The sequence below is a fragment of the Pseudophryne corroboree genome, chromosome 7 (assembly GCF_028390025.1).
Source record: "Pseudophryne corroboree isolate aPseCor3 chromosome 7, aPseCor3.hap2, whole genome shotgun sequence".
NCBI lineage: Eukaryota > Metazoa > Chordata > Amphibia > Anura > Myobatrachidae > Pseudophryne > Pseudophryne corroboree.
In genome coordinates, this window is record NC_086450.1 from 291,836,385 (window position 1) to 291,848,493 (window position 12,109).

General features: G+C 48.2%; 1 protein-coding gene across 4 annotated transcripts in view; it reads left to right on the plus strand.

Moving 5' to 3' along the window:
- KATNIP (katanin interacting protein) overlaps nt 1-12,109 on the plus strand; it is a 465,431-nt gene that overhangs the window by 164,165 nt on the left and 289,157 nt on the right. For all 4 annotated transcript variants that reach the window (XM_063934229.1, XM_063934228.1, XM_063934227.1 and 1 more), the window contains exons 10-11: nt 1,633-1,778; nt 4,572-4,645. In XM_063934229.1, coding sequence (XP_063790299.1) covers nt 1,633-1,778; nt 4,572-4,645 — 220 coding nt within the window. The remainder of the gene's footprint in view (nt 1-1,632; nt 1,779-4,571; nt 4,646-12,109) is intronic.

Here is a 12,109-nt window from a genome sequence, read left to right on the forward strand (position 1 = left end):
GCCAGACTGGCTTAATGTCGTGGCTCTTGAAGCATCACTTCTGAGAGCAAAAGGATTCTCTGAGGCGGTCATTCAAACTATGTTGAAAGCCCGTAAACCGGCTTCGGCTCGGATTTATTATAGGGTCTGGAAGACTTACTTCACCTGGTGTGCTGCTAAGAATTATGATGCATATACTTTCAAAACTTCCAGACTTTTTGCTTTTCTACAACAAGGCCTAGACTTGGGCCTTCATGTGGCCTCCCTCAAGGTCCATATATCTGCCTTGTCGGTGTGGTTTCAGAGAAAAATGCATCTCTTCCTGACGTTCACACTTTCACTCAGGGTGTTCTGCAGATTCAGCCTCCCTATGTCCCTCCTGTGGCTCCGTGGGATCTGTCTGTTGTTCTGAATGCCCTACAAGAGTCTCCATTTGAACCTCTTGAGTCTGTGGTCCTTAAATGCCTTACGCTTAAGGTCGTGTTTCTGTTGGCTATTGCCTCTGCTAGGAGGGTGTCGGACTTAGGCGCTTTGTCCTGTCGTCCACCTTTTCTGATTTTTCACTGTGACCGGGCAGTTCTTCGAACTCGCCCAGGTTATTTGCCTAAGGTGGTATCATCTTTTCACCTTAACCAGGAGATTGTTGTTCCGGCCTTCATCTCTTTTGGTTTGTCCTCCAAAGAAAGATCTTTGGATGTGGTACGGGCTCTCCGTATTTATGTGGAAAGGACTGCCTCTATCAGGAGGTCAGATTCACTTTTTGTACTTTTTGGTTTTCACAAACGTGGCTGGCCTGCGAATAAGCAAACCTCGGCCAGATGGATTAGAATGGTGATTGCACAAGCCTATGCGCAGGCTGGGCTCGCAGCTCCTGCTGCTATCAAAGCCCATTCTACTCGGTCTGCTGGACCTTCTTCGGCGGCCCGCCGTGGCACATCCGCAGAACATTTGTGCAAGGCAGCTACGTGGTCCTCAGTGAACACGTTCATCAGGTTCTATGCCTTAGATAATTTCCGCCTCCCAGGATGCTTCCTTTGGATGCCAGGTTCTTGTGCCCGCTACAGTGCATCCCCTCCCATGAGGAACTGCTTTAGGACATTCCCCATGTTATTCCCTGTGGAATACCAGTGTACCCCGCTGCAGAAAAGGAGATTTATGGTAGACTTACCATTGTTAAATCTCTTTCTGCGAGGTACACTGGATTCCACAGGGCGCCCACCCTGATGCACTTAGCTTCTTTGGGTTTGTATGACATTAGCCTCTATTCCCTTCTCTTGTCGTGAGAATGTGGTTCTATATGTCTAATATCTTCCGTCTCTCTTACCTGCTACTGCATTGGACTGGCTAACAAAACTGAGCTCCAGTGTCTGGAGGTGGGGCTATAGAGGAAGTGGTGCAGTGCATCCTGGGAACAGTCAAAGCTTTAGCCTGTTGGTGCCACGGATCAAGATCCAACTCTACACCCCGATGTTATCCACTGTGGAATCCAATGTACCTCGCAGAAAGAGATTTAACAATGTTAAGTCTACCATAAATCTCCTTTTCACTTACAGTATTAACCAATGAAAATAATTTAACTGTATCAATGAGTTATATTCAGGGTCTATAAGGAACTCTTAATTATACATAAACTAACAAATTGTTTTGTTTTAGGACCAGTAAGCCGACAAGTGAGACCACAGTCAGTAACCAGGAAAAGCATTTTAGAAAGTATAGATCCTGAGCATTCTGCAAATGATGTTATAAATGCTGTTCAGCAAGAGAATGAGGCAGTTGGAAGAGCAAGTAGCAGACAAGCGGTAAGAGCTTTAATAGCGGTGTTTAGTGAGCATGTTACTGTAGGTTTAGGTGCTGAGAGGTGCACAATTTCTCTTTCCATACCAGGAGAGCCAGGTAAGTTACTTCCCTCCATTCGCACTGGTAAGGAGGTTGAAGGTATTTCAGCTATGGTCAGCCTCTGGGGATCTAGGACTGACACAGGCTACAAGCTTTGGGGCGTGCTGTGAGACTTGGATATGTGTGGGCAGCCTATCAGTGAAGATTACATACTATGCCAGGAGTCACCATTCTTATCTAGTCATTAGCCTGTATACTGGAGCATACTGGGTCCTGGGGTATTGATGCAACCTTATGACAGCAAAGTGTTTCTGCCTTGGTGGGCTTTAGTACACAAACTGATGACGCTTTGCCTGCAGCTCCTCCCTTCATATTCAGAGTGTCCACAGCTGTAGAGAAGTATTTCTAGATTTGCATACTGGGACAGCATGATTCTCTTACACCTCTGCTGCTTAGCCTCTGTGTTTTTTCCTGGAAGGGTTAACTTTTTTGGATTGTGTATTCTATGAGGGGAATCCAGTTGGGCTAATTTTGCATGCTGCCTGATTCAGTTACCCCATGCATTGTACTCTGAGGGAGAACTTTTCCTCACAGCATCAGGAACTGCGAAGTCTGCCAGAAATAGGCCCTTTTGGAGTTTAAGTCATGGGGAAACTCATAAATTCCAGATTTTAAGGGGACTGTATAGGTTAGCTTGCCTTAACCCTGTGTTTACCATGCAGGGAAGGGCACTTTTATTAAATAGCTCCATGAAACACAATGCTTTACCCCACACTGCAAACTCCATAGCTAATTGGATTCCCCCGTGTGTGTGTGTGTGTGTGTGTGTGTGTGTGTGTGTGTGTGTGTGTGTGTCCGTTTGATAAAGATACTAAAGGGGGGTACACACGGAGTGATTCGTGTTTAAAATCTAAGCAATCTGAACTAGATTGCTTAGATTTTAAGCACGGATCTGCCGTGTGTATGCCCCCCAGCGATAGCGATGCGCGGCCCCGCACATCGCTATTGCCGGTGCTAGATTGAGCCTGCATGCAGGCTCAATCTAGCGGGTCGTTCACTTCAGCGGCCCCCCATCGTCGCCTCCCCCCCCCCCCCTTACGGGGGGAGAGATGTGTGCTGAGCGGTCTGTGTTAAGATCGCTCAGCACACATCTCTCCCGTCAGTACCCCTCTTTAGTGTAATTCCTTTATTGCTTCTGCAGTAACTTTTTATACGTGTCTAACCACTTGACTGGCGATTCATATATATATAAATTTTCATAGTGACCTCAAAAGTTGATGTTACTTTTGAGGGGGGGGGGGGGGGGGGTTCTACTGTATAACAATCACTAAAGGCCCATATAGACGGGCCGATGCGGGAGAGATGTGTGCTGAGCGAATCGCTCAGCACACATCTCTCCCGCCGCTCAGCACAGCACGATCTGTGCTGAGCATGCGGGGGGAGATGGGAGGGGCGCTCATTTCACCCAGCGGGTGAAGTTGGCGACCCGCTAGATTGGCCTGCATGCAGGCCAATCTAGCACCAGCGATAGGGTGCGCGGGGCTGCGCATCGCTATCACTGTAGGAGGTACACACGGAGCGATAATGCTCAAATTCTAAGCAATCTAGTCAGAGTGCTTAGAATATCGCTCCGTGAGTACCCCCCTTAAGTTGTGGCTGTGTCTTATTATACTGCTTTTTTTATGAATGTTTTGGGATAGTTAGTAATGTAATTTGAATGCATATAATGTGTTTACATGGTGATATTTGAATTTTGAAACACCTTGGCCTGGGACATCTGTTTTTTTTCAACTTCACTCCTCATCAACCACTGTATGCCACTGATTAAAAGGCATTTCCTTTCCCTCTATCCTTTTACATTCCCTCCTGCAGCTTTTAATATTTGCTTTGCTTTTTATTTTCTTTGTGTTCTTCTTTTATGTCTTTATATTATCAGCCTTCATTGTTTATTTCTGTTCCCTGGAGAGTAGTGTCATATTCTAGCACAACTAAAGTAAATTACTGTGGGTATAAATACATTACTGAAAAGCACAGAAGACTTAAAACATTTAGTAAATATTACAAGAGTACATATACATACCTATTATTTATATCATCTGAAGATTAAAACTGCTCTTTGACACAAATGGTCCTTGCAGCTAAGAGCAAAATAGAAAATATACCTAATTTATGAAGATTTTGCTTTTCTTCCTGAAAATTATGATTTTCAAGCATTCTTTGCACAGGGAACCTTTATTTCTGTTCTTATTTCCAATTATGAATTGTGCAATATGGACTGCTTGCCAAAAGGTTTTGATTTATAAATATCAATGTAAGATTTGTTTGTTAATGTAGCATTATGTTTGTGTGTGTTATTTTAGCTGAATTGTTGCTGTTACATTTACAACATTAGCATGAGTCTCCCAAATGATTCATTACAAAAATGATGTTATAGCAGCACATTAGTGATCATGGAATAAGGCAAATAGGACTTAAATAGATCAATGCAAATCCAAATATGGCAAGTTTATGTACAGTATATAATTATATTGCCTGCCATTTTTATTACTGAATAAATGTAAGAATGTTGCTGACTTAACATTATTAACACTTCCAGGGTTTGGTTTCCTTCCTCTAGCGCTGTGAGTTGCCATTCCATTGCTTGTACTTTTATAAAGGAGAGTTACCCTATGCTTAAATCTGTAAAATTGTGTTCATATAAGATATATACAGTACTTGATTTACTTGCATATTCATTACCCTTGTATTTTAATTAGTCTTCCACAGCTTCAGAAAAGAAAGACGGTATCATCACTCAAGCCATTGAAGGAATTAACCTTCTGGAATTGAGGTAGCAGCTTATTCATGTAATAATACAACTTTATGCATATAACACTATTCTATAGGCATCTCAGTAAACTAAATGTTCATTATATCAGTGCATAGTTGTTTAATCCTCAATACATTAGTAAGTAAATTAATTCTACCAGCAGAGGTGGGCTGGCCCGGGGGGCAGGGTGCCATGTGCCACCCGGGCCACGCTACTGCCAAGGGTCACGGGCCAGCCGCCACCTTCCACTACACCAGCGGTGGCCAACCCATGGCACTCGAGCCGCATGCGGCTCTTTCTATCTCCGCATGCGGCTCGTAAGCTCCCGCGGTGCCTCCCGCTGCCCTAGTCTGCAGTGCCCAGCGCCGGCCCATGAGCCAATCAGAGCCCGCGGACCGAAAGCCAATCAGGAGTCTTAGCTGCTGGTCCGCGAACTCTGATTGGCTCACGGACCGGCGCCTAATTAGAGAGAATCAACGCCACCAGAGAGTGGAGACTGAGGGGCAGGAGAGGCACACGCTGCACTCTCCTCTCCTCACAAGCAGCAAACAGAGCAGCAGCGCGGCGGTGAGCAGCACTTGGGGGAGCGGAGTGTGGGGACATGTGTATCTTACACTGGGAGCATATCTGGCACTGGGGGGACATGTGTTTATGGCACTGGGGGCATAGCTGGCACTGGGGCGGCGTGTATCTGGCACTGGGGGCATATTTGGCACTGGTGGGATATGTGTTTCTAGCACTGGGGGCATATCTGGCACTGGGGAGACGTGTATCTGGCACTGGGGGCATATCTGGCACTGGGAGGACATGTGTTTCTGGCACTGGGGGCATATCTTGCACTGGGGAGGACATGTATCTGGCACTGGGGGCATATCTGGCACTGGGGAGACGTGTAGCTGACAGTGGGGACATATTTGGCACTGGGGGCATATCTGGCACTGGGGGGACATGTGTTTATGGCACTGGGGGCATAGCTGGCACTGGGGCGGCGTGTATCTGGCACTGGGGGCATATTTGGCACTGGTGGGATATGTGTTTCTAGCACTGGGGGCATATCTGGCACTGGGGAGACGTGTATCTGGCACTGGGGGCATATCTGGCACTGGGAGGACATGTGTTTCTGGCACTGGGGGCATATCTTGCACTTGGGAGGACATGTATCTGGCACTGGGGGCATATCTGGCACTGGGGAGACGTGTAGCTGACAGTGGGGACATATTTGGCACTGGGGGCATATCTGGCACTGGGAGGACGTGTTTCTGGCACTGGGGGCATATCTGGCACTGGGGAGGACGTGTATCTGGCACTGGGGGCATATCTGGCACTGGGGGAACATGTGTATCTGGCACTGGGGGCACATGTGTACCTGGCACTGGGGGCATTTCTGGCACTGGGGGGACATGTGTATCTGGCACTGGGGGCACATGTGTACCTGGCACTGGGGGCATTTCTGGCACTGGGGGGACATGTGTATCTGGCACTGGGGGCATATCTGCACTGGGGAGTTGTGTATCTGGCAGTGGGGGCATATCTGGCACTATGGGGACATATATGTATCTGGCACTGTGGAGGAATATATGTATCTGGCACTGTGGGGACATACATGTATCTGGCACTGTGGGGGCATATATGTATTTGGCACTGTGGAGGCACCCATTTTTTGGTGTTTTTATATGTATGTGGCACTGTACAGGGGCTTTATTTGTATGTGGCACTGTACTACGTGACTAAAAATGGGGTTATGACACAAGGTCATACTCCTACAAACGTCAAACCGAACGGTGTGCGCATAAAAATGGGGTGTGGCTTTGTGTCAACTATGCCACGCCCCCATTTTTGCTTGCGCGCCTTTGGCGCAAGCATGATATGGCTCTTACCCTTGACTACAGATCTTTTCTGGCTCTTTGTCACTGACTGGTTGGCCACCCCTGCACTACACGTCTCTGATGAAGCCGCGGCAGCACTGACAAATTTATAATAAAGTATCTTTGGGATAATTTACACCAGGCCTAATTTTTTTTTATTAATAAATATTTCTCTGACGTCCTAAGTGGATGCTGGGGACTCCGTCAGGACCATGGGGATTAGCGGCTCCGCAGGAGACAGGGCACAAAAGCAAGCTTTTAGGATCACATGGTGTGTACTGGCTCCTCCCCCTATGACCCTCCTCCAAGCCTCAGTTAGGTTTTTGTGCCCGTCCGAGCAGGGTGCAATCTAGGTGGCTCTCTTAAGGAGCTGCTTAGAAAAAGTTTTTAGGTTTCTTATTTTCAGTGAGTCCTGCTGGCAACAGGCTCACTGCATCGAGGGACTTAGGGGAGAGAAGTTCAACTCACCTGCGTGCAGGATGGATTGGCTTCTTAGGCTACTGGACACCATTAGCTCCAGAGGGAGTCGGAACACAGGTCTCACCCTGGGGTTCGTCCCGGAGCCGCGCCGCCGACCCCCCTTGCAGATGCTGAAGATTGAAGGTCCAGAAACCGGCGGCAGAAGGCTTTTCAGTCTTCATGAAGGTAGCGCACAGCACTGCAGCTGTGCGCCATTGTTGTCACACACTTCACACCAACGGTCACGGAGGGTGCAGGGCGTTGCTGGGGGCGCCCTGGGCAGCAATGTATAATACCTTATTCTGGCTAAAAATACATCACATATAGCCCCTGGAGGTTATATGGATGTATTTAACCCCTGCCAGGTCTCAGAAAAACGGGAGAAGAAGCCCGCCGAAAAGGGGGCGGGGCCTATTCTCCTCAGCACACAGCGCCATTTTCCCTCACAGAAATGCTGGTGGGAAGGCTCCCAGGCTCTCCCCTGCACTGCACTACAGAAACAGGGTTAAAACAGAGAGGGGGGGCACTTATTTGGCGATATGTATATATATATTAAAATGCTATAAGGGAAAAACACTTATATAAAGGTTGTCCCTGTATAATATAGCGTTTTTGGTGTGTGCTGGCAAACTCTCCCTCTGTCTCCCCAAAGGGCTAGTGGGGTCCTGTCCTCTATCAGAGCATTCCCTGTGTGTGTGCTGTGTGTCGGTACTTGTGTGTCGACATGTATGAGGACGATGTTGGTGAGGAGGCGGAGCAATTAACGGTAATGGTGATGTCACTCTCTAGGGAGTCGACACCGGAATGGATGGCTTATTTAAGGAATTACGTGATAATGTCAACACGCTGCAAGGTCGGTTGACGACATGAGACGGCCGGCAAACCAATTAGTACCTGTCCAGGCGTCTAAAACACCGTCAGGGGCGTTAAAACGTCCTTTTTACCTCAGTCGGTCGACACAGACACTGACTCCAGTGTCGACGGTGAAGAAACAAACATATTTTCCTTTAGGGCCACACGTTACTTGTTAAGGGCAATGAAGGAGATGTTACATATTTCTGATACCAAAAAAGGGTATTATGTGGAGTGTGAAAAAACTACATGTGGTTTTTCCTGAATCAGATAAATTAAATGAAGTGTGTGATGATGCGTGGGTTTCCCCCGATAGAAAATTATTGGCGGTATACCCTTTCCCGCCAGAAGTTATGGCGCGTTGGGAAACACACCTTAGGGTGGATAAGGCGCTCACACGCTTATAAAAACAAGCGGCGTTACCGTCTCCAGATACGGACGCCCTCAAGGAGCCAACTGATAGGAGGTTGGAAAATATCCTAAAAAGTATATACACACATACTGGTGTTATACTGCGACCAGCGATCGCCTCAGCCTGGATGGGCAGCGCTGGGGTGGCTTGGTCGGATTCCCTGACTGGAAATATTGATACCCTTGACAGGGACAGTATTTTATTGACTATAGAGCATTTGAAAGATGCATTTCTATATATGCGAAACTCTGGCATCAAGAGTAAGTGCGATGTCCATATCTGCCAGACGATGTTTATGGACACGACAGTGGTCAGGTGATGCAGATTCCAAACGGCACATGGAAGTATTGCCGTATAAAGGGGAGGAGTTATTTGGGGTCGGTCCATCGGACCTGGTGGCCACGGCAACAGCTAGAAAATCCACCTTTTTTACCCAAAGTCACATCTCAGCAGAAAAAGACATAGTCTTTTCAGCCTCAGTCCTTTCGTCCCCATAATATCTGCCCAGGGATAGAGGTAAGGGAAGAAGACTGCAGCAGGCAGCCCATTCCCAGGAACAGAAGCCTTCCACCGCTTCTGCCAAGTCCTCAGCATGACGCTGGGGCCGTACAAACAGGTGCGGTGGGGGGTCGTCTCAAGAGTTTCAGCACGCAGTGGGCTCACTCGCAAGTGGACCCCTGGATCCTACAAGTAGTATCCCAGGGGTACAGATTGGAAATTCGAGACGTCTCCCCCTCGCAAGTTCCTGAAGTTTGCTTTACCAACGTCTACCTCCGACAGGGAGGCAGTATTGGAAACAATTCACAAGCTGTATTCCCAGCAGGTGATAATCAAAGTACCCCTCCTACAACAAGTAAAGGGGTATTATTCCACACTATATTGTGGTACTGAAGCCAGACGGCTCGGTGAGACCTATTCTAAATGGAGTCACTCAGAGCAGTGATAGCGAACCAGGAAGAAGGGGACTATATGGTGTCCCTGGACATCAAGGATGCTTACCTCCATGTCCAAATTTGCCCTTCTCACAAAGGGTACCTCAGGTTCGTGGTACAAAACTGTCACTATCAGTTTCAGACGCTGCCGTTTGGATTGTCCATGGCACCCCGGGTCTTTACCAAGGTAATGGCCGAAATGATGATTCTTCTTCAAAGAAAAGGCGTCTTAATTATCCCTTACTTGGACGATCTCCTGATAAGGGCAAGGTCCAGAGAACAGTTGGAGGTCTGAGTAGCACTATCTCAAGTAGTTCTACGACAGCACGGGTGGATTCTAAATATTCCAAAATCGCAGCTGTCTCCGACGACACGTCTGCTGTCCCTAGGGATGATTCTGGACACAGTCCAGAAAAAGGTGTTTCTCCCGGAGGAGAAAGCCAGGGAGTTATCCGAGCTAGTCAGGAACCTCCAAAAACCAGGAAAAGTGTCAGTGCATCATTGCACAAGGGTCCTGGGAAAAATGGTGGCTTCTTACGAAGCGATTCCATTCGGCAGATTTCACGCAAGAACTTTTCAGTGGGATCTGCTGGACAAATGGTCCGGATCGCATCTTCAGATGCATCAGCGGATAACCCTGTCTCCAAGGACAAGGGTGTCTCTTCTGTGGTGGCTGCAGAGTGCTCATCTACTAAAGGGCCACAGTTATGCATTCAGGACTGGGTCCTGGTGACCACGGATTCCAGCTTGAAAGGCTGGGGAGCAGTCACACAGGGAAAAAATTTCCAGGGAGTGTGATCAAGTCTGGGGACTTCTCTCCGCATAAATATACTGGAGCTAAGAGCAATTTACAATGCTCTAAGCAAAGCAAGACCTCTGCTTCAAGGTCAGCCGGTATTGATCCAGTGGGACAACATCACGGCAGTCGCCCACGTAAACAGACAGGGCGGCACAAGAAGCAGGAGGACAATGGCAGAAACTGCAAGGATTCTTCGCTGGGCGGAAAATCATGTGATAGCACTGTCAGCAGTTTTCATTCCGGGAGTGGACAACTGGGAAGCAGACTTCCTCAGCACGACCTCCACCCGGGAGAGTGGGGACTTCATCGAGAAGTTTTTTCCACATGATTGTGCACCGTTGGGAAAGACCAAAGGTGGACATGATGGCGTCCCGCCTGAACAAAAAACTGGACAGGTATTGCGCCAGGTCAAGAGACCCTCAGGCAATAGCTGTGGACGTTCTGGTAACACCAGGGGTGTACCAGTCGGTGTATGTGTTCCCTCCTCTGCTTCTCATACCAAAGGTACTGAGAATTATAAGACGTAGAGGAGTAAGAACTATACTCGTGGCTCCGGATGGGCCAAGAAGGACTTGGTACCCGGAACTTCAAGAGATGCTCACAGAGGACTCAGGGCCTCTGCCGATAAGAAGGGACTTGTTTCAGCAAGTACCATGTCTGTTCCAAGACTTACCGCGGCTGCGTTTGACGGCATGGCGGTTGAACGCCGGATCCTAAGGGAAAAAGGCATTCCGGAAGAGGTCATTCCTACCCTGGTCAAAGCCAGGAAGGAGGTGACCGCACAACATTATCACCACATGTGGCGAAAATATGTTGCGTGGTGTGAGGCCAGGAAGGCCCCACGAAGAAATTTCAACTCGGTCGATTCCTGCATTTCCTGCAAACAGGAGTGTCTATGGGCCTCAAATTGGGGTCCATTAAGGTTCAAATTTCGGCCCTGTCGATTTTCTTCCAGAAAGAATTGGCTTCAGTTCCTGAAGTCCAGAAATTTGACAAGGGAGTACTGCATATACAACCCCCTTTTGTGCCTCCAGTGGCACTGTGGGATCTCAACGTAGTCCTGGGATTCCTCAAATCACGTTGGTTTAAACCGCTCAAATCTGTGGATTTGAAATATCTCACATGGAAAGTGAACATGATGTTGGCCCTGGCCTCGGCCAGGCGAGTGTCAGAATTGGCGGCTTTGTCTCACAAAAGCCCATATCTGATTGTCCATTCGGACAGGGCAGAGCTGCGGACTCGTCCCCAGTTTCTCCCTAAGTTGGTGTCAGCGTTTCATCTGAACCAGCTTATTGTGGTACCTGCGGCTACTAGAGACTTGGAGGACTCCAAGTTGCTAGATGTTGTCAGGGCCCTGAAAATATAGATTTCCAGGACGGCTGGAGTCAGGAAAACTGATTTGCTGTTATCCTGTATGCACCCAAAAAACTGGGTGCTCTTGCTTCTAAGCAGACGATTGCTAGTTGAATGTGTAGTACAATTCAGCTTGCACATTCTGTGGCAGGACTGCCACAGCCAAAATATATAAATGCCCATTCCACAAGGAAGGTGGGCTCATCTTGGGCGACTGCCCGAGGGGTCTCGGCTTTACAACTTTGCCGAGCTGCTACTTGGTCAGGGGCACACCCTGGCTGAGGAGGACCTGGAGTTCTCTCACTCGGTGCTGCAGAGTCATCCGCACTCTCCCGCCCACTTGGGAGCTTTGGTATAATCCCCATGGTCCTGACGGAGTCCCCAGCATCCACTTAGGACGTCAGAGAAAATAAGATTTTACTTACCGATAAATCTATTTCTCGTAGTCCGTAGTGGATGCTGGGCGCCCATCCCAAGTGCGGATTGTCTGCAATACTTGTACATAGTTGTTGTTACAAAAAAATCGGGTTGTTATTGTTGTGAGCCGTCTGTTCAGAGGCTCCTACGTTTGTCATACTGTTAACTGGGTTCAGATCACAAGTTATACGGTGTGATTGGTGTGGCTGGTATGAGTCTTACCCGGGATTCAATATCCTTCCTTATTGTGTACGCTCGTCCGGGCACAGTATCCTAACTGAGGCTTGGAGGAGGGTCATAGGGGGAGGAGCCAGTACACACCACCTGATCCTAAAGCTTTAGTTTTGTGCCCTGTCTCCTGCGGAGCCACTAATCCCCATGGTCCTGACGGAGTCC